The sequence below is a fragment of the Chinchilla lanigera genome, unplaced genomic scaffold (genome assembly GCF_000276665.1).
Source record: "Chinchilla lanigera isolate Chin_1 unplaced genomic scaffold, ChiLan1.0 scaffold00021, whole genome shotgun sequence".
Classification (NCBI taxonomy): domain Eukaryota; kingdom Metazoa; phylum Chordata; class Mammalia; order Rodentia; family Chinchillidae; genus Chinchilla; species Chinchilla lanigera.
This window is the reverse complement of record NW_004955422.1, coordinates 2,624,815-2,646,654: the sequence shown is the minus strand read 5'-3', so window position 1 is coordinate 2,646,654 and position 21,840 is coordinate 2,624,815. Positions and strand designations below refer to the sequence as shown.

The 21,840-nt window shown below is 53.7% G+C and overlaps 1 protein-coding gene across 1 annotated transcript in view; it reads left to right on the top strand.

The window, feature by feature from the left end:
* The window catches only part of Prdm11 (PR domain containing 11), a 38,972-nt gene that overhangs the window by 8,727 nt on the left and 8,405 nt on the right, over positions 1-21,840 (top strand). Inside the window, 1 exon segment of the mRNA XM_005384073.2 lies at positions 11,004-11,071. Within this exon segment, the coding sequence (XP_005384130.1) occupies positions 11,004-11,071 (68 nt within the window).

Sequence of the window (21,840 nt, the reverse complement as noted above, 5' to 3'; positions counted from 1 at the left end):
TGGGTATTTTGTCTCAGCAACGAGAGAAAAGTAACCAAGACAGCCCCTTGCACGGTTTTTGTCCTTCCCAACGTTGCTGCTTTTTGAAGAGTTTGGGCCAGTTGTGTGCAGACTGTTCAAGGTTTAGATTTTTTGGGTTGTTTCCTTGAAACAGATTCAAAAGACACGTTTCCGGTACAAGCAAGGTTATGTCTTTCTCTTTGTGAGCAGTTAGAAGGGAGGATGTTGGTCTGCCTTGGCTCCTGCCCCTGGCTTTAGCACCTAAAGATTATTCTTGACTGTATAGTTATCCATGGTTTCAGTGCTTTTCTATTCTCTCCATTCCTTCTGCATTTATTACCCGACATTCTCCTGGGAAAAAAAGTCCATCCCTCTTCGCTATCCCATCCCTGTTTAGAAGTATGTTTTGTGCCTATATGGACTAATGAGTTCTTTCCTTGTTCACTGTGTTGTAACATAGCTCACTGTGGTCCTTATTCATTTTGTGATGTTTAAGTTTCCTGCATTTGGCTGGGGAAGCCCTTTCTTAGGATGAATCCTCATCATTATTTTAGGCTTAGGATTCCTGACTTGAAGATTTTCCAGCCACCTCTCTCAAGAGTTCTGATTCCTTTTGGCGGGAAGTAGGGTTTAGAAACCAGGATGGCAGAGCACTAGAGGCACCGTTCCTATTTGTTGGCCTCAGTGCACAGTTCAGGCCAGAACTGTGTTGTGAGGAGTAAGTTGAAGCAGATGGCCTATAGAGTCAGGAACCCAACATGGCAAGCGGTGGACATGGCATGTGCAAAGGCCCAGGGGCACCCAGGTCATGCCCAGGTGGGGCTGGCCATAGCACTCAGTGGGAGTATAGAGTGTTTAGAAGGCAAAGTAGGAGATGATGCTAGAAAAAAAGTCACTTGTTTTATTTTGTTTTTTGAGACAAGGTCTTGCTGTGCTACCCAGACTAGCCTCAAACTCTCCACCTTCTTGTCTCAGTCTCCTGAGTAGCTGGAATAAAAATGTCATTTTTTTGTTTTGTTTTGTTTTGTTTTGTTTTCTCAGATGTCCTAGGTCATAAAACACAGCTGATTCAATCTCAGTTATTCCGGGAGTAAAAAACGTGCCTTTCAATCCCAAGGTTCCTCTTAATAAGAATTATTAAATGTGTTCAGTTTGTGAACCTGGGTTCAATGCCTAATATGATAGCTGGCTAGCTAGCTAGCTAGATAGGAAGTAGATGGTGGAGAACAAGGATTTCCAGGCTTTTCTGTAGTGGGCCAATAAAACAGGAAGCATTTAAGGTTTGGTGGACCATAAGATGCCCGCTGCTAGTACAGATGTTCCTCTGGCCGTGAGGGGGCTATGTACCAATAACCCATGGGGCATTGAAGTATCATGGGTCAGAATGCATTGAGCACGTGCTCTCCCCAACTTCCCAGTTTAGCAGTGCCACATACTATAGAGGGTCGGTCATTTGCCCTGTGGTCGTGGGAGCTGTAACTCACTATCAGACAGGATCTTTCTGGGCTGGAAAGGATCAAAATTTAAGACCCAAAGAGCAGTTTCTACTGAGTGGTTATCGCTTTCGAGGTAAAGGCGAAGTAGAACAATGGTAAGTCAAACTGTTCTAAGCTGGGAACGTCCGCAGGCCATTCTGCCTAACCAGCACAAGATAGCTGTAGATAGCTACCGCTGCTCCAGTGAAAGGTGTTTTTTAGTGCTAAAATTTAAAGTCCGTGTGATTTCCATCCCGCGAAACACAACTCTTCTTTTGATTTTTCTTTTTCTTTTGTTCTGTCGCTGGTGACGGAGCCCAGGCCTTGCTCATGCTAGCCGAGCGCTCTACCACGGAGCCACATTCCCAGCCCCTGGTTTATTTTCAATCAATTCAAGCTGTACCAGCCGTTCTCAGCTGTTGGGCCGTGTGAAAACAGGTGGTGGCTGGAGCTGGCCTGCAGCCACCCCTGGGCGACCCTGGCACAGAGCAACGGCCACGTAATCTTGGCGTGGGCACCGGCTGTTTGGCCACCATTCCTGCTTTAGGCTTGTGTATCTGCTGGTGGCCTGCGGTGCGGCTGACATTTCTTGTCTCTCCCAGCTCCTCCATCCGGAGCTCCAGAGACCTGTTGTTCTGGGCCAGGCTGGAGACAGGGGTACTTTGGGTTTCAAGACCACTTGCATCATGCTTAGTAATATCTTAACCCAAGGTCAGAGAGCAAAGAAATACGGTCTAGTGCAGCGCCCCATGGCGACGGGTGACGGGATGATGCACGGTGCAGGGAGGCCCGGAACCGTGTGTGACACAGAGACCCAACTCACTGTAATACAGCAGTCTCCAGGTACAGAAATCTCATGATGATTCCCACCTATTTTTTGTTGTTATTTGTTTGAAACAGGATCTCACTATACAGTTCAGACTGCCCTTGAACTCGCTTTTGTAGCCCAAACTGGTCTTGAAGTCACAGCAATCCTCCTGCCTCAGCCTCCCGAGTGCTGGGATTACAGGTGTGCACCACCAGCCTGGGTTTTTTTTTCTTTTTTTTTTTTTATGAAAGCATTGAATTGAAAATTCTTGCACCTTGGTGATCTGTCCAAAGACCCCAGTTGGAGAGGCATTCATTCCTTGTAAAATTCCAGGCCTTGATAGCAGAGGACTTTAGTTTTCCATCTGGAGAGAGAGGACTGGTCAGATCTGTGTTCTCTGAGCCTAACTCAGCACCCCAGACTCTGGGGACGCTCAGCAGATGTTGGTTCAGGCTGATGACAGCAATAACAGCGAACAACAGCGGCTACCACTTATGCTCACTAATGATCTTCGTGTTTTAGCTGCATGTCACGGTGCTCTTGCAGGAGTCTCATCTCCCTTTTACAGAACCTTGGGCCTAGAAGGTCTGGTTCCTTACCCAAGGCTACACAGCTAACGTCAGAGCCGGAACTCAGCTTGTAGGCCTCGGGGCCCCATGTGTGACTCGCTCAATGCCCACGGGACGCCCTGGCTGTCTTCCCACGCACATGAAGCCTCTGCATCCGCCGGGAATACTGTCTCAGTGTGTGCCCAGACGCTCTGGCCCTTTTCTGTGTAGCTGCTGCTGCTGAGTCTGGCAGATTTTTAGAGACAGCTGTACTAGCTGTAACTCAGATGCCGAACAATCCAGCCATGTAGAGCCTGTAGCTCGGTAGTTTTTAGTGTATTCACACACAGACCCAGCCATCACCATGGGCAATTTTCATGACTTCGAGAATCCTCTATCCTGTAGCTGTCACTTCCCTCTGCCCTTCTCCCGACCTGCGTCGCCCTAAGGAAGCATGAGTCTACTTCCTTTCTTTTCTTTCATAACTTATAGGATTATTTTATTATTTATTTATTTATTCACTTATTTACTGGGGACAGGGTCTCGCTGTGTAGTTCAGGTTGGTTTTGAACTCACTGTGTAGGCCAGGCTGGCCTCGAACTCGTGTCAGTCCTTCTGCTTCAACCTCCCAAGTGCTGGGATTACAGGCCTGCGCCACCACGCCCAGCTAAATCTACTTTGTGACTCTCCAGATTTCTCATTCTAAACTTTCATAGGAACAAGATCATGTAGTGTGTGGTCTTTCATGCCTGGCTTCTTTCTCTTAGCTGGATGTCTTCAAGGCTCATCCGTGTTGTAGAATGTATGGTTCCTTTTCGTGGCCACATAATATTCTATTGTGTGGGCACACCATGATTATCTGTTCATCTATAGGTGGACAGTGGGTTGTTTCTACTTTTTGGCCGTTACTGTAAACATTCGTGTGGATGTATGTTTTCATTTCCCTTGCGTGTAATACTCAGGAGTGAAATTGCTGGGTCATGTGGTAACTCCATGTTTAATTATTTGAGGAGCTGCCAGAAAGCAGATGGATTGTGACAGTCTACACAAGGGCTTTGGTTTCCCTACATTCCTGCCAACACTTATTTGTATCTGACCTGATGCTGGCCACACTGCTGGTGTGAAGTGATGTCTCACTGTGTAACTTCAGGGGTTTTTTTCCTTTGCCTTTTTCTGCTTCTTGTTCACTTCACTGGTATAGGGGAAGAGCCACTAGGATGGATGCTCAGGTTGTATACTAAACAAGTCCACTGAGTGCTTTTCACAGATACCCTGTGTTATGGTTGATACATTGTGTCAACTTGAGGAGTCTAGAGGCTTGGCTAAGTGACTCAGCGGTTCTGCATCCTGGGGTGCAAAGGACAAGCCCTTCCTGGTCTAGGATGTTGTTCACTGTGTCAATGTGAGAAGTTTAGCAGATTAGCTATGTGAGTGCCGCCCCCTGGGTGGGGGAAGCCTTCTTACAATATAAGGGAGGGAAAGAGGCTTGCTCACACTGCCATTCCCCCCTTTGCTCTTGTTGCTTTGCTGTCTCCTGCCTCGGAGCCAGCCAAGTATGGACTGAAACCTCCACAAACTGTAAGCTACACAAACCTTTCCTACCTTAATTTTGGGCGTTGGGTATTTTGTCTCAGCAAGGAGAGAAAGTAACCAAGACACCCTGCTAACTGCTTCTCTGTGCCCTGTTGACTACGGAGACCCGTCCAGTGTGGACGCTTCTTTCTCTCCGGATTCTCACTGGCCACAGGCTTATTCCAGGTTACGTCTTTGCTGCCTCCTGGGTAGAGAGATTCCTCTGGTTCTCTTGCCCCCTTGCCCAAGACGCTTCATGCCAGGCATAACTAAGAAGCAGGGTTCAGGCCGGTCTCCACGTGGGCTGCTCCTCCCGGGCCGTTGTAGGACTCGAGGGTGCTTGTCGCCTTCTCCAGAAGAGCTCCTCCCCAAGAGGCTGGTCCCACAGATTTAAGGGACTGGGGACAGAGTTGCTGTCCAAGTCGGTGACGAGGCCCTTGACTCAGCCATTCCTGGCTCCCACCCTGACTGCCACTTGTCAGGCATATGTGTGTTTGGTTTGTCAGCTCTTCTGTCTGTTAAACCAGAGTGCATGGCATCATGGAATGTCACACTGTCATGCTCATTGGTGCCCACTGCAGGCCTGGTGCCTGGCAGTGCCAAGCAGGTCACAGCTTCCTGTCCTCCAGCTGCCTTCCCAGGGGTTAAGGCTTCTCCAGAGGAGGGGGGAATGCAAAGAATATGTGTTATGGTTGATACACTGTGTGAACTTGGGGAGTCTAGAGGTTTGGCTAAGTGACTCAGCAGGAAGCCAGGGTGCTTACTTTGTATACATCCTGAGCCTGTGGAAGAGGAGGGCATGGAGATTATGTGAGAGCTACACTTCAGGTGGGGGTAGCCTGTTTACAATGTAAGGCAGGGAAAAAGAAGCTGCTTGCCACCATTCCTCCCTTTTGCTCTGGCTGCTTTGCTGTTCGGCTGCCATTCCCCCTTTGCTCTTGTTGCTTTGCTACCTTCTGCCTCGGAGCCAGCCAAGTATGGACTGAAACCTCCACAAACTGTGAGCTAAATAAGCCTTTCCTTCCTTCATTTTGGGTGTTGGGTATTTTGTCTCAGCAATGAGAGAAAAGTAACCAAGACAGTGCGAAACTAGCTGTGGAGCTTGCAATTGTACGCCAGCAGGCCTCATTTCCAAGTCTCTGGGGCGCCTGTAAACGTTAAGAAGCAGGGTGATCCTGCCGTTTACCATGGTCTAGCTGAAGCTGGAGAGATGGCCAGGCCGGGAAGCACATGAGCTTCCTGAGGCCACCCGAGTTGGAGTCTGCTCTCCGTCATGATAATGAAGCCCCTGGGCCAGTTTGCTTATAAAGAGGAAAAGGTTCAGAGTTCCAGCCTAAGATCAGGCAGACCTGGGGCTTTGGGCCTCTGGTAGAACAGAATGTTCACTTCACGGCCAGGAAGCAAGAGAGGAAGAGGCCAGGGTCCCATGGTCCCCATCCAGGGCACACCCAGTGACCGAGGGACCCCTCACTACATCCCACCCGTTCAGGTTCTGCCACTTCCCAGCGGCACCGTGAGTGTTGAGCAAGCTTAACACAGCCCGTCGGTGCAGCTTGTGCAAACACTAGCAGCACTTATGGGAGGAACTGGAGAGAGTGAGACACTCAGAAGCAGGGCCGGGTGGTGGTTTCTGGGGCTGTGCGCAGGGAGTCGGGGACTTGTGAGTCACAGGGTCAGAAGTGTTGTGTAAGAGGAGCGGGCCCAGAGATCTGTCGCACACAACGCCGTACTGTACAGTTCAACCTTGCTGGGAAGATGAGTCTCAGATTGTTGTCACACTCATAGCGATGAAGTAGTGAAAAGCAGAAAGAAACATTTGGAGATGATAAATATGTTTGTGGTGATGGTTTTCTGGGTGTGCCCTTCCACCCAAACTCATCAAGTTGTAAGCATTAAGTATGTGCAGCTCTGAGTATTTCAGTCATACCTCTGTACAGTGCTTTTCTTTTTTTTTTTTTTTTCGGGTTTTTTTCCGGTACCGGGAACCGAACTCACGACCTTGCGCTTGCCAGGCAGGTGCTTATGCCGCTGAGCTACACACCCAGCTCCCCTTAGGGAGTTGTACACACAGCGATGTTCACAGAACGCTGTGCACAAAGTTCTGGGCCCCTGTGCACAGGAGGCCTGCCTTGTGTGCTTGGACAGCAGGTTAGGAACCTGCGTCTTGCTTATCTCCGAGCCCCTGTCCAGCTGGTGTGTTCTTCACTACATGACTCTGGGGAGCAGAGCTGAGAACAGCCTCCTTCTCCTTGTGGTCTTTGCTTGACTCACCTGGTGAGAGGCCGGAGAAGAGAGGCGATTGATGCCATTGACCTCCTGAGGGTCTTAGGAGAAGCCACCGGGGGCATGCTGACGTGTACTGGCAGCTGTGAACGACCCCACCCATCATTTCTGCGCCTACTTTGTGCTCCAGGAAGGTGCATGGTGGAAAATCAGGGTGCTTAATGGATTCTCTGGGTTCCTGGAAAGTTGCAAACAGATCAGCTTTTTGAAAATCCAATTTCTGCAACATCTGGTCATGGCTTCGTTTGGAGGTGCCCAGCCGCGAATCCCGACGGCAGCAGATGCTTGGCGGCAGAGCGGTGGCCCCTGCCCATTAGAATGCCAGTCTGCACCTGGCACGTCTGCTGAAGCGGAGGCTCTGGGAGAGGCGGGAGGGGCATCGCCCTCCACCCTGCAGCTTGGGTGAAACATGGACTGGGCCAGCAGAGACCTGATATTCCTGTGTATTTTTTCTCTGGCGGGGACAAGTTACCTAACGACTCCACACCTCACCTTCCTAATCTGTACCGTGAGGACAGTTCCCGAGTCCGCTTCCTAACTTGTGAGCGTTAACGTGTTGGGGAGGGTATCAGAATTTAGCTCAGGGAAGTTGCTCCAGGAGTGGCAGCTGTTGGTGACATTGTGTTGTCCCTGTTGTCGTCGGTCATGACCATGGTCAGAAACGGCACTCTGCACACGGACTGGGCTTCACCCAGGTGGCTAAAATGGGCCCCTTTGTGCTCTTTTTCTGAGCATCTGCCCACATAGAATCATCTGCCCTCAGTTTTAGAATTTGGAGGTCATGTAGAACTGCAGGCCTGTGACTCGCTCCATCTTGTCTGAGACCTTGGCATAGATTCTGTATCCAGCTCAGAGTTTTCATATCCCACAGGGATCTCTGCCCCCAGCCTCCACCCAGGCCTCTGTCCCCAGTGGGTGCTGCACTGCAAAAGTCTGGTTACAGTGACTCAGTGTTGACCCACAGACCTCCCCCGACCAGGACTAACCTCTGACATTGATGGTGCCGGTCATGAGTGCAGTGCTGATAGTGACTTGCACATCAGTCATGTTGGCAATGCTGCAGGCATGGTCTTTACTCCGTGCCACAGATGAGGAAACTGAGGCATGGTCAACCAGCTGCCCAAGGTCACTCAGCTCAAAGGTGACAAGGCGGAGATTCTAGCCAGTGTCCCTGGCTCCAGGATTCCTGCTACCCACCGGGTGAGTCCACTGCTTGCTGGGACTCTGAGAGCTTTTATCCCTCAGGACCGAGAGGAGCCACTGGAAAATGACAAGGCAGGGATGTGGGCATTGGATAAAGGACAGCGCTCCCTGTGACTCCAGGGCTGTGTGAGTGGGGACTCCACATTGCGGAGGAGGTGCAGCCTGAGCTGTGTATTTTGTCTTTTCATCTTTTTTTTTTTTAAACACGAAGGCAGTTTAGTTGAATATATGAATGTCCTCACTTCCTCTTTCTCACCTGTGGAGTTCACCTGAGCTGAGAGTTTGAAAGGTGTCTCTGAACTTTGCACGCCCATGTGAACAAATGCATGTGGGCTGGAGATGTAGCTCGATGGTAGGGCCGTGAGGCCCTGGGTTCAACCTCCAGCAGTGCAACAGCGGAAATCACAACAAAACATATATTCAGGGTGGCATGCCGAGGAGCGTTTGACAGCTCTTGGTGACGGCACGCAGATGTCTGTGGTGTCAGTGTTTTCACAGCCGTGCAGCACGCAATCTCAGAGTGTGCAGTTGGGAAGAAACATGTATGAGCAACTAAGATGTGGTATTTCCACCGCACAGGTACAGTAGACACAGTACCCTCCAGAGCACTTTGGCAAGCAGCTTTCCGTTACTGTAACGAAATACCTGAGATAATCAACTTTATAAGAGGAGGAGTTTATTTTTGCTTTCAGTTTCAGAGGGGACGGTTTAGATTCAAACTATAGCAGCGTGGATAACAGTGAAGTAGTTGGGAAATGGTGAGTTTTGAGTATTATCTTAAAAAATGTATAATCCACTGAATCATAGTTTTATATCATTCAGTTATTATAATAATGGCTATGTATAGTAACTCATGCACACAGTTCCAGAAAATTTAACAGTTGGCCCCTATTAGTCAGTCCGAGCCAGCTCCAGCATACTACTCCTTTCTGTTTTACTAAAATATTTGCACCATACAATATTTTTTTAAACTTGTTTTTGATCCAAAAGGCTCTTCAGGCCGTCACTTCTTCCTTCGGCCAGTGTTTACTGTGTGTCATTCACTGTGTTAGGAATAGGGTCACCAGCATGATGGGGGAACTGTGTGCTTAGGGTCTGATCAGGAAAGGCTTATTCTCGGGAGGTGACATAATCTGAGACCCAAGAAATCAAAAGGGACCCCAGGCACCCAAAAGTTAGTGGGGAAAAGTTGACAAAGCATGCGTACACGTGGGCGCCCTTCACTGTAAACTCGACAACCGTGCAGAACAGTGCTCGTGGCCATGGTTCTTGGGAGCCTCCTCCAGGAGTGACAGTAAGAAGGCTGCCCACCGGCTCTCCTTGGACGTGGCTGCCCTTGGGGAGGACAGGAAGGAGGATGAGCTGGAGGCTGAGAGCATCGTCAGCTGCATCTTGGAATTTTCTTGAGGCCAAAGGAGAGAAAGCTCTGCGATAAATATAACCGATGTGAACTTCTCTTGGCTCCGGCGGATGGGTACAGGGTTTGTCAGCTGTGTTACTCTCTGTCACTTCTGAATGCTGGAAGCACTTTGTGATTGTTTTTTAAGAATAGAGAAGAGAGGCCTGGGCATGGGACTGACGCGGATTCAAGGTTAGCTCCCGGAGCACTGTGGCTGCAGGAGAGAACAGGGGCGGAGACAAGCCTAAGGCCGGTGGCTTGGATCGGCACGGTTAGGGTCTGCAGACCTTGAAGGCTGTGACCGGAAGTATGAATTTTGTCATAAGTGTGAGTTTAAACTCTTGAGCTTGTGAGTGATGTGGTCTTGGGCAGAACTGACAGAGAGCTGAGAATGGCAGCAGAGGGTTGGCGAGGAGTCCGGGCCTGTGGGGGGCTGACTAGCTTGTGTGCCCACACTTCCTCGTGATACCTCCCTCCGTCCTGCTGCTGGAAGAGGAAGGAGCGGGGGACGGGTCATGATGAAACCAGAATGAATGAACGAAAATGATGGATCTGAAAAAGAACCAGCTCACAATTGTGGGAATGAAAATTTCTCACTGGATGGAAGGCATTCATTTAAAAGGGAAGCAAATGAGGAAAGGGAGAATCTGATAGAGAACTAGTGAATTGGAAGAGTGTCCTGAGAAACGTTTCTCGAGACCACCCAGGGAGATAAAGAGAGCGAAATACGCTACTCCCACATGTGTTGAATAGAAATTCTACCAGGACAGACTGGACAAAGTGGCTGAGGAACTGCACTAAAAACATAATGGGTGAGAATCTTTAGAATCGAAAAAGAGACGCAAGTCTCCAGTTTGAAAGTGCTCATCAAGAAGAGAATTTTATAAAATAAATCTCACATTCAAAACCGCAGAAAGTCATGAGTAGAGAAAGGCATCAAATTTATTGGCGTGGTGCCTGTCTCTAATCCCAGCACTGGGGAGGCTGAGGCCAGAGGATCATGAGTTCAAGGCCAGCCTGGGCTACGCAGCAAGAGGAGGCCAGCCTGTCGACAGAGTGAGATTGTCTCCAAGAAAAAAGACCCACCAAAGCATTTACCACAGACAGATTACCTGGAAAAGACCAATTTCAGACTTGCAGCGGGTTGCTTATGACTCTAGGGCTTTTTGTCAGTCTTGAAAGTTCACTGAAAGGAAAAAAAAAACAGCTTAGAATTCCATGCCTTGATATTCAAGAGACATGGCAGAATAAGGACATTTTCGCAGAAGTGACCCTGCCCCAAACCCTTGAATATTTAGGGCTGGGGAGAGGCAGGACCTCCCAAGTCAGAAGTCATCTGGTGGTGGCCAGTGTCTCCCATAGCGGTACAGAGAATGGGCTGGATTCTGCTTTAGTTGTCACAACACAGGCTGTTGGAGCGGTGCTCATTGGCCATGTGGTTGGGTTTTCCGTCAAGACAGCTGAGGGAGATTGCCTGTGTCCTCCTGTCTCCCATGGATTCAGGACACCTTGGAGAGCTTTATATTTTCCAGTCACCTTGGGGGATGGCAGTGGGCAGAAGGTGGGTGGCAAGGACTCCCCGTGCCAGCTTGGGTTTCGGTCCTTTGGCAGAGGAAAGGAGATGGGCAGTGGTGGGACCAAGCCCAGGGCCCTGTGCCTGGGGATACGAGAGCCCCTTCGAGAATGGCCTGCTGTAGCCTGTCTCTGTCTTCCAGATTGTGGACAAGAACAACCGCTACAAATCCATCGATGGGTCGGACGAGACCAAGGCCAACTGGATGAGGTGAGTCCTGCCCCCTGCTGGTGTCCAGGGAGCTTTGAAGGTCCCGGAGAGAGGCCATGTTGGGCCTGTGGGGTCTCCACGGAGGCGGTGGCTGTTTGCATAGTTTGGGGCACATCCAGCTTTGGGGGACCCTCCTGTTCCCCAGGCTTCCATGAGGGGTTTCTAGTAGCTGCACCCTTGCCAGTGCCTCCAGACGACCCAGAACCATGCGCCTGGATGGGGTGGAGAGCACCCTGCTTGGCCCCTGTCGGGGCAGTCACCCTGGGGCAGTCTTGTCAGTAGCTTACTGTGGGACAGGAGGCTTCTGGAAGTCTCCAGCTCCGATCTGGACTGTGCCAGGCTTGGGGGCTTTCAAAAGCAGGTGTGCCCTGGTCCAGCCTGTGGGACAGGAGTTTGAGCTAGGAAGGGCCTTCAAGGCCAGCCAGAGAGACAGGAGGTGGACCGCAGGTCGCTGGCCAGTGCAGTGTGTCAGTGGGGTGAGAGGTCACACTGCTCTGTCACCCCTCCTCAGTGGCTTAGCTCTGGGACCAGGGGTGGGAAGTGGGGTGCAGACCTGGGCATGGGGGAGCCTTGGTGGCTGCAGCAGGGGCCCCATTGATGTCTGTGCAGCACCCTTGGCTGCGGATGGGGATGCAGGTCCTAGGTGGGAACCGAGATGTGCGCTAGGGGACATCTGTGTTTCACCTCCGAGTTTCCCAGCAGTGAGAGGTGGGTTGGAGGAGGGGAGCTGGGATGAAGTCCCTGCCCGCCTGAGCCCCATCTAGGAGGCCTGGGTGCCGAGCTGCAGTGTCCCCTCCCAGAGCACTTTGGGCTCACCTCTCACCTGGTGGGACGGCTGTTCTCACTGCCGCTGAAAAGGCTTGGGAGCTGGGACATGGCGGGGCGCATGACACACTTTCACCTAGCAGGGCAGAGCCAAGCTCCTACCCTTGACCTTCCACACGGCTGGCTCAGCCCCTACCCTGAATATGCCCTAAGAAGGTGGGTGACACTCTCGGTTGCCTGCTTCTCCCCGACCCCTGAGTGTGGGACAGCTCAGCGATGCCCTTCCTCCCCATGACCTCTGTGACCCTAGGCCGGGCACTGGGGTAGCCTTTCTAGATCCCCCCCAGCACCCCCTAAGTGACTTTTTCCAATGGGGCTGTGGCACAGAGGCAGAGACAGTGCGCAGGGGATGGGATGGAGGAGGAGGGGCCTTGGCATGGGCCTCCAAAGGGGCACGAGGGCCACTGGTGGGTGGCATGGACCAGCCCTCTGGGCTCTCTGCGGGCCACTCTGGTCTGGCTCTGGCAACCAGGAGGGTGTCTGTGATGGGACCTGGCATCGGGCCAGTCCGCGGCCAGTCGCTTTCAAGGCTCTAGGACCTTTGGCTTGTGACTCTGAGCCCATTCTACTTCCTGCTTTCTACCTCTGAGCTTTCGCCTGGGGACAAGCCTTTCCCATGGCCCCAAGAGGGAGCGCCCCATCTGGACGAGGTGGCCACCACCACCTGGCACCCCAGAACAGGCAAGGTCTTGCCCAGTGTTACGTAGTCAGGGGCAGAACAAGGGCTGGAGCCTGCGGCTCTCTTCAGAACAGTTCCCTCTGTGCATGGGACAAGCAGAGCACAGGTCCCTGGGTGATGCCTCACGCTAGCGTGGGCTCCATCCTGCTCCTGCTCCCAAGCCCGTCCTGGGAGGTCCCAGCTGGCAGCCCCCAGCTCAGGCCGACTCAAGGAGCAGGTGGGCGTGGGCGTGTGTATGGCTTCCATTCCGGCAGCTCTTGCAAAAGGACAGGCACTTAGTTTCGACAGAGTAAGCGGTGGGCCAGGAAGGCACGGGGCACTCACGGTTTGAATGTTGGCCAGTGGCCGCCCTAGGCTCGGTGCTCTATTTTATGTCCGCAGGGGCATTTGGCAGTGCTTTGGCATGTGATTGTTGATCACAGTTTTATGGGCAGATGCTACTGGTTTGCACCAGGTTCAAACCAAGGACGCCAGGAAGAGTTCTCTGTCGCGGGCCGCTCCTTAACCCCCAAGGAATTTTTCAGTTGAGAAAAACACATCAAAACTTTGGACAGCCCTGGGAGGTGGCCCTGAAGGGTTCCCTCTCATGTTCTAGACCTGGTGGCCCCGAGGGACTCAGCCTAGTTGGTTTGCGTGAAGACCCCTGTCCCTACCAGTGCTTTGGACGGGGTGCCGGACCCCAGCCCTCCTCTCCCAACTCATGTTCTGCAGGGAGCTTGTGGTGTCGCTGTCCTGGGTGGTTTGCAGGCACAGAATGGGCTCTGGGATCCTGCTGCGCCCTACTGACTCTCGGGTGGACTTTTTGAACCTTGTGGCGCTAATTAAAGGCTGGACAGCGCCACAGCGTGCCCCTTGCCCCGTGCCCCGGCTGCTTGGTGGAGATGGAAGCAATAGATGCTTGTGGGCTCCTCTAATCGCACCAGAAAGTCAGAGCAGCCCCCAGAGCAGCGGTAAGCGGAGCTCCTGCGGGAGGGGAGCCTGTTTTCGTGCGCAGACCCAGAGGTGGGAACTTGGAGGGCAGGAGGGAGGGAAGTGAGCACGAGAGATAGCATACACCTTGTGTGATCATACACTAAGCATGGGCGCCACCTGCGATGCCAGCGGTCACCAGCCAGGGTGGACAGCATCCCTGGTTAAGTGTTCTCCTCCAAGCCTTTCACTTGGCTGCAGGGCTCAGCGTGGATGTCGCTTTGTAGACGCAGTGCTCTAACCCTGCCCTCAGTAAGGGCTCCTTTCCTCTTCAGAGCTCTTGTACGCATGACAAGAGAGGCTGGTGTGGTTGTTATTCCCATTCTGCATGAGGAGTGGCAGGTGCGAAGGTTGAGTGAACGTGAGCTGCCCCAGCACTCCTGACTAGTACGGGGGAAGGCAGGGTCTGCACTGCGGCGCTGGACTCGAGTCCAGGGCCCCCACCTGCCTCATGTGCGTCTTCTCCAAGGACTAGTGGAAGGGACCTCTGAGCAGGAGGAGGGTGCAGTGGGGCCAGGTCCCTGACCCAGGTGCCTGCTGGCTCCCCAGCTGGGGGCGCAGATAGGAAGGAGGAGGACCACCTGCGGTGACGGTCATTTACCCAATTGTGCTTTGTGGGATATTCAACCCAAGGAATGTGGTGCCCCTGGCCGAGCGTAAGAGGAAGCCCAAGTTCTCCAAGGAGGAGCTGGACATTCTGGTCACGGAGGTGACCCGCCATGAAGCGGTTCTCTTTGGGAGGGAGACCATGCGGCTGTCCCATGCCGCCAGGGACAAGATTTGGGAAGGCATAGCTCGGAAAATCACCTCCATCAGCCAGGTCCCCCGCTCCGTCAAGGACATTAAGCACCGGTGGGATGACATGAAGCGGAGGACCAAGGACAAGCTGGCCTTCATGCAGCAGTCGCTGTCGGGCCCTGGGGGCGGGGGCCGGGCGCCCGCCATCGTGCTCACCGCCCACGAGAGAGCCATCGAGTCGGCGCTGCTCATGGCCCGCTCCGGGCACGGCTTTCCCGGGGCCGAGCTGGATGGCACCGGCACCGACAGCCCATCGACCAGCTGTGAGTACCGCCTACCTGGGCCCCGCCAGCTCGGCCAGGGCTGGGGGGCTTCTCTCGAGAGTCCCCTCTCCTCTGCTCTCCTGTCCTGCTCTAGCCTGCTCACTCCTCCCACCCCCACATCTGTCCTGTCTCCCCCTTTCCTTGTGCCTTTCTTCTAGAGAATTCACTGGGCATCTGTGTGCCAGGGTCAGGCAAGAAAGCTGTGTATAAAATATAGAAAGGGTGATAGAAATATGCAGTGGGTATTTAACTTTAAAAATGTATTACAGTCAAAGACGCATGGCCATTCATCCCCCTCAAAATCCTTCTCCTCACTCCAGACATATTTATCCCACCATTCTTGCTACTTTCTGAAGCAGTTTTGGAAGTCCTCCTTCGTGAGGGTCTTTATAAGGAGTGATAAAAAATCCAGTGAATGTGCTGCTGAGGGTCATCCAGCAGAAAGGGAAGCTGGTAAAAACATGACACTGTGTCCTCATCTACCATACTCACTGGCTCCGGGACTGTGAGACTTCTGCTAAATCTTCCCAAAAGTCAAAATGGCCAAGACACGTAAACGTCTTTAATCAATTCAGGACATCAGGGTGGCCACAGAAATACAACGAAAGACACAAAACAGGACTTCTGGGACTGCTTCAGAAAGCAGCAAGAGAATGGGATCAGTGTATTCGAGGTGAGGGGAAGGATTTTGAAGCAGTGTATCTTTTACTATAAGAATTTTAATTTAAACCTTTCCTGTAATGTTGGACCATACCTGCATATATGGGTCCAGCTCTTGCGGACTTCTGGATTTGTGGGAATAAACAAACATAATTAAGTAATTGCAGCAGTGAATGCATAAGGAAGGCATGAAGCTGACCGAGTCTAGTAAGTACTGTCTTCCAAGCCTGAGAGCTATGCAGTTACAGGGCGGCCCTGGGTCTGGCACTGTGCAGACGGTGTGACCTTGACATTCAGAACAGCCCTTTGCACTGGCGGGTGTGCCCTGCGTTTGCCTTCTGCGCTAGGCTTGGGCCGTGGGCTGCAGCAGCCCTGTGTGAGAGTAAGGAGCCGTGGGAAGGGAGGGTGCAGAGGAGTTAACCAGGCCTGGTGTGAGGCGCGGAGGAGGGGCAGGCCGAGTGTGCAGGCTGAGAACAGCATGTACGCGCGGCCCGCATCAGGAAGGCGCTTGGCACGTTCTGGGAACAGAGGAGCCAGGGACGCCCCGGGGTAGCAGGCCGGGGGAGGGGCAGGGGCAGGGCCTGGCCCGGAAAGATCAGCTCCCCTCTCTCCCCGTCTGGGCCACTTGCTTTATTTCTGTTTTATTTCCTGCACGCCCATCTTGTGTGCCCAGCTGCTTTCTCAGGCTTCTCTCTGGTTCTGCCGCTTTCTGCCTGCCTGAGGACATCCCAGCCCCTCCCATGGCCCCATGTCTCCCAGCTACACTGCCGGAAGCCCTCACCTTCAGGGCTCATCCTCGACTTTACGCTCTGCTTCCGGTGTCTCAGAGGCCCTTGGAGGCCAGGGGCCTTGGGGCTGCCTTCCCAGCTGGGACTCATCAGAAGGGGGAGTAATGAGGGCTTGCTTCGCGGGGCTGTACCCCGTTTCCACCATCTGCCTCTGTACTTGTCTGTCTGCCCCCACCCCACTCCGTCACAGTCCTCCGAAGACTGGGAGGCCAGGAGCAGGCCAGGAGGGGCCCAGGCAGCAGGAAGGAGATTCACAAAGACCCCACCTCCCTTCCCGGGCCACTTGCTTGGGGATCCACTCTCTTCCTGTTTGCCTGGTGCTCCTGACATGTGGCGATTCCTGGGCCCGGGGAGGGATGAGGGGATCAGCTAGTCTGGCCCCAGAATGCATCGCTTGAAATCGAGGTGGCCTGAGATGGATCACAGCCAGCCCTTGAACCCAGGTCTGCCAGCTCCTTATGAATCAGGGTTTTCCCAAGTCTCAGGATCCCCCCAGTGATAAGAGAAATAAAGGGCCCAACATCCAGAAAAGGGGACTCCTTGACTCCTGCCCTGTTCGCCCTTCTGCTCCCTGACACTGAAGGGACATTGCAGGTAGCCTGGCTGGAAGGAGCGCCCCATCCGTGCCAGTGACCAGCTGGTGCAGCTGTGCCTGGGCCTTGCATCAGCATGGTGGGCCTCATGCTTTTTACCCTGCTGGGGTCTTTTGGGGGGAGAGTATGGCTGCTGTGCCACCAAGAAGGCTCAGGAGGCACCAGGCTCTGCTATGCTGTCCCAAGAGGCCCTGCGGCCTTGGGGGACAGGCGTCATCCCTGCAGTCTATGGTATTTCTTGTGTGACCAAGCACTTGTGAGTAGGGATTTGATGTGCCTGGCCTGGCGGCCCACCTTGGGGGACAAAGGGACCGCAGGGCTGGTGGCTTGCTCTGTGCTGTCCTGCCCACCTGTCCCTCCGGCTGGGAGCGTCCTCCAGCTGCTTTAAAGCTGCAGATTCCAGCAAGGGCATAGGTAGTCGTAGGCAACCCAGGAACCTCAGGAGCCAGACTATGGGGACCATGATGTTGGTGGCCTTAGGCAGATGTCATGAGGTCTGTGACTTCAACTATTCTTACAAACCAGCTGGTAGCCACTCGTTTGGGCAGGAAGATAGAGCAGCCACTGCTGTTACTTTGCAGGAAGTGAATGTCAGAGAGAAGGAGCGACTCAGCGGAGGTCACGAACCACCACGGGGTCGACAGTCTCGTTTGGGGCCTGGGGTCTCGAGCTCCCTTGGCTTGGACTCTTCCTAGAATGCAGCTGTTCTAGGGGAGGAAGGGAACCTGCTCATGTGCCCAGCCCACGCACCTCAGGGACTTGGGGGACAGGCATTTCTCCAGTTGAGGTTGAGGGGTGGCAGGGTGGAGTGGGATGTTTTCAGGGCTGTGCCCAAGCCCGTGGGTGCCCCCTTTTCCCTGTTGTAATCACTTGTCCATCTCTGCCTCTGTCCCCAAGATGATGAAGATGACGAGACACCCGGGCCCTCGAGGCAGCCTCTCCAGGAGCCTCCGCGGCGGTCCCCAGAGGAAGAGCCTCACCCAGCCAGGCCCTCCCTGCTCCGCTCTTCTTCCTCCTCGGACCAGTCCGAGATGGTGGGCCCCAAGCCAGAGGCCCTGCGCCGTCCCTCCTCCCAGGCCCATGCTGCCTGTCGAACCCCGCAGCCACACCCCAGCTCGCCCACCAGGGCCCTGGACTGGCAGCAACTCCATATCCACACTCAGCAGACAGAGGTGTTCCAGCGCTTCTGCCAAGAGCTGGTGACCGTGCACCAGGACATGGCCAGCAGCATGCATGTCATCGGCCAGGCCGTGGCCGAGCTGAGCAGCCGCATCGGTGAGATGTGCCAGACGCTGAGAGAGATCCGGGACGGGGTTCAGGCCTCTCAGCGGGGTCCAGGAGAAGCAGCCCCCGCGGGCTCCATCCCCCACGCTCAGACACCCCCTCCGGCTCCCCCACCAGCTCCCCTAGCTCCAGCTCCAGCACGGACTACCAGGTCTCGGAAGAGGAAGCACAATTTCTAACCCGGCCAGTGTGCGCCAGGAGGAAGAGGCACGGAGGGGTTGTCTGGCCTCGAGACAGGGGCCAGGCACAGGACCGAGGACGCTGGTAGGACACTGGAGGCACTGTTACCTCCTCACTGAGCCCAGGTCAGCTGTCCGTGCTCTACCAGAGCTTGCGTTGCGCCTACTCCTTCCCTGGTCTTTGGCGGATGCGCAAGATGAAAGAACAGCTATGCGCTTGATGCTTGCTTGGCCCAGAGGTCTTTGTCCTCTCTCGGTCTGTCAGCCACGGCAGTAGGCCTCGAGCAGAAGGGGGTGAGAGCAGGGAGCATCTGAATGGATCCTGCTTCCAACCTTGGGGCTGCTGCACTGACTCCAGTCCCCAGATTCTGCACTTTCCTGGGGGGTGTGGCCTGAGGATGCTGGAGCCAAGCCCAGCCTTTTGAGGAGGGGTCTGTCCTCTCCTCCTTGGGATGCTAAGACCTGTGGGCGGGGCCTTCCGCTTGCCCTTGTGCAGTGCGCGTGCTCAGCTGCTGTGCTTGCCTTCCGTGGAGCGTGATGAGAGTGGGATGTTGTCAGGAAGGAGGAGACTGCGTCGTGTTCTTAGAGAGACCACTTTATGCCTTTCCCGCACTTTGCAGATATTACGTGATCTCAGGGTGTTCTCAGGACAACTGGAGGGGCAGCTGAGCCAGGCATTACTATTATTATCATCATCTGCGTTGCATAGATGACAAATGACATAGCCTCTTAGTGGGGGGCCAGGACCAGGGATTTTGCCAGTGTCTCTGTCCAGAAGTCAGATCCGGAGCAGTGGGAGCAGGGGATCTTGCTCCCTGTTGGGCCTCCTGGGTGGCAGTAGGGGAGTGGCAGCAGCACTGAGGTGGATCTACTATCCTGCCTGGCCCTGAGCTGCATGGCCAGTGGCTGGGGAGAGGCAGGGCCCAGGCCTCAGGAGTCCTACAGGGCTTGTGTCTTGCACATCCCAGCATGCCTTGCCTCTGCTTGCTTGGGCTGCACTTGCACTGGCCACATACATCTCCAGCTTCCTGTTTCGTTTTGGGGTGTGGGGAGGGAGCAGGGGGTCTTGCAGTTAGGGAGGGAGGTAGCAGGTGGCAGGTGCAAGCTTAACCTCTGACCTGGGCACAGCTTGGCTGTGTGTCTTCTTTGCTCCGTGGCTGGAGGCCAAACCCTGCAGATCTTTCCTGCCCCCTCCTGCCTGTCTCCTCTCATCCTGCCCCCTAGAGCCACAGCAGGGGCAGGAGGCTTGCTGTACCTGGTGCCTGCAGAGGCTGTTCTTGGGGCTGCTCATAACCCAGACCATGCTTTGTCCTGCACAGAAAGAACAGAGGGCACCAGCCATGTCCCTGTGCCCTCAACTTCATCTCCCAGTTGTGTGGTCCTTTGGGGGTTCCTGCCCCCAGACTGAACACCCTCCTCTCCAACAGCCCTGTGGCTTGAGTATTGCCTGGAATCACCCTACCTTCCTATGTGGGAGTCGAAGATTGCCTTCCAGAGTCTTTTTGTTAAGATGGCAATAAAAAGAAATTGATCACACACTTTGAACATACCCAGGCTCCAGGATCTTTCTTTGGTGTATATTCTCTTTCTCCGCTTCCTATGGAAACCTCATAGCCCCTAAAGCAGGCCTGAGCAGATTAAGAAAAACATGGTGGGGAAGGGGGCCCCAGCGGCCCCTGAATTTCCCTGATCCCTGAAGCCGCAGGGCCTACGTCCAGCCCCAGGCAGGCCCTCAGAGCTGAGGACAGGAGCATGGGAGGCAGAGCACCATGCATGATGAGCTCGGTGTGTTTCCTTTCCTCGCACATCAAAAGTGTGTTAGCGCTCAATTAATTTTACCTTCTGGTTCCCTAAAAGTCAGTTAAGGTTCCCAGGGCCATAAGCATCTTTTCTGGCAGGAGACTTCAGACAGTGAGGGCTGTCCATTGCCAGAGCACTTGAGGGGCCACACAGAGAGAGGAACCGTTTTTGGACATGGATCCTGAGGTCCCTTTGTCACAGGCGAGGCCCTGCCCACCAGATCTGAGACTTGTCCAAGTGACGGGAGCACCCTGGCTCTCTGGCTGTCCCAGAGAGAGCTTGCCCCAGGCAGGCAGCCTACATCTGGATCAGGAACCCCCTTTCAGAATGGTTGTGATCTACCTTTGGCTTTGCAATCCAGACCACCTGCTGCAGTTCCTACCCCAAGAGCACAGCCAGGGAAACCAAGACTGTCCAGGTCCTGGGAGATGCAGAGACACCAGGAAACCAGGCCCCGGTGTCTTCCCTAACGCCCAAGAACAGTGTGACCGGCTGGGAAGGGAGGGACCAAGTTGGAAGATACTTTAGCCCTGAAACCAAGGTCAGAGTAAAAAGGACAGGGAGGCGAAGAGTCTCGTGGTTTGGGATGGAGATTTCCATCTGTGTCTTGGCTTCAGTGGGAATTATAGGAGAGCGTGGTAAAACAGGAGGAGGAAATGGGTAGTAGGAAAGAGGGGAACCCTTGAAGGGAGGCCTCCAGCCCTGGAGAGGCTGGCCAGGTGGCCTGAGGCTGGGGGATCACTTGGTGGGCAGGTATGTGACCCAAAGTCCCTTTCGGCCCAGAGACCTAAGGCACATGGGAACACGGAGCCCAGACCCTTTCTTCTCGCCAGTCTTTCCCATTTCTGCCTCCCTGACCTGGATGACTTCCTCCCCATTGGAGAGCAGGAGGGGTGGGCCTGGCCTAGGGCATCCCTTCCAACCAAGGGGATACCCCGTGGACTATTGTCATTCCCCAGAGTTGGAACCATAATCATTTCCTGACCCAGCTCGAAAAATCTGGTGTGCCTGATAAGACCCAGGGGGTGAGGTCTGAGAACCGTCTTCACCTTGCCTATCTAGTGCCTAAGGTTGACTAGGAGGCTGGAATTAAAACAGTGCCTTATCTTCACAAAAAGTTCAGCCTCACCGCCACTGTCACCCAGCACCTTGATTGTTTCCAAGTTGCCGGGTCTGGGGGTGGGATTTAGGCTAACTCTGGGACAGTCTCAGCCGGGCATTTTCCACCCACTTCTCGTGCCTTCTGTCCAACCAGGGGATGACTTGGTTACTCAGATCTCCTTGCAAACAGCTAGCTGCTCAGCTACGATGAAGAGCAAGACTTCCTATTCCCTGGAAGCCTTGTGCTGCTCAGGGAGGGCTCCGGCTTCCTGTGGTCACAAGATGGGACAGGGATGACTCTTCATAAAGGGGTTGTCACGAATGGGGACAGCGGGACTCCGAGAACCAGTCAGGCCACAGAACACTTAAAACAGGAGACCTAATTAGAAGCGATCGGTGTTGGGACTTGGCTGATTTAGCTTTACTCAAAAATGGCACAGTGTCGACAGCGTGTCGAGGGAAAGGTCCATTGTGATTCATTAAGAGTTGCCATATATGTCTTATTTCAAATGCCAGGTGTTTTGATCTGCCTTTGAAAATACATTGTGATCGATCCAAAGACTTGGGCTGCTCTATCTGAATACTGGTTCTCGTCGGGCAGAAAACACCAGGGGATGGAAGGGGAAACTGCCTCGAGTTTTTCCAAACCTTCCCGCACGTGGTAGATGATGCTGTTTTGAAGAAAGACATCCTTGTTAGAAACATGTTCCTCAGCTATCTTTTCCCTCTCAACACCGAGTGATGGGGAAAGAGCTCAGCATTTTTTAGAGCTTGGTGGCTGTTCCAAAACTGAAAAAAGGGGTGACGGGAATGGTATTTGCTCCCCCCAC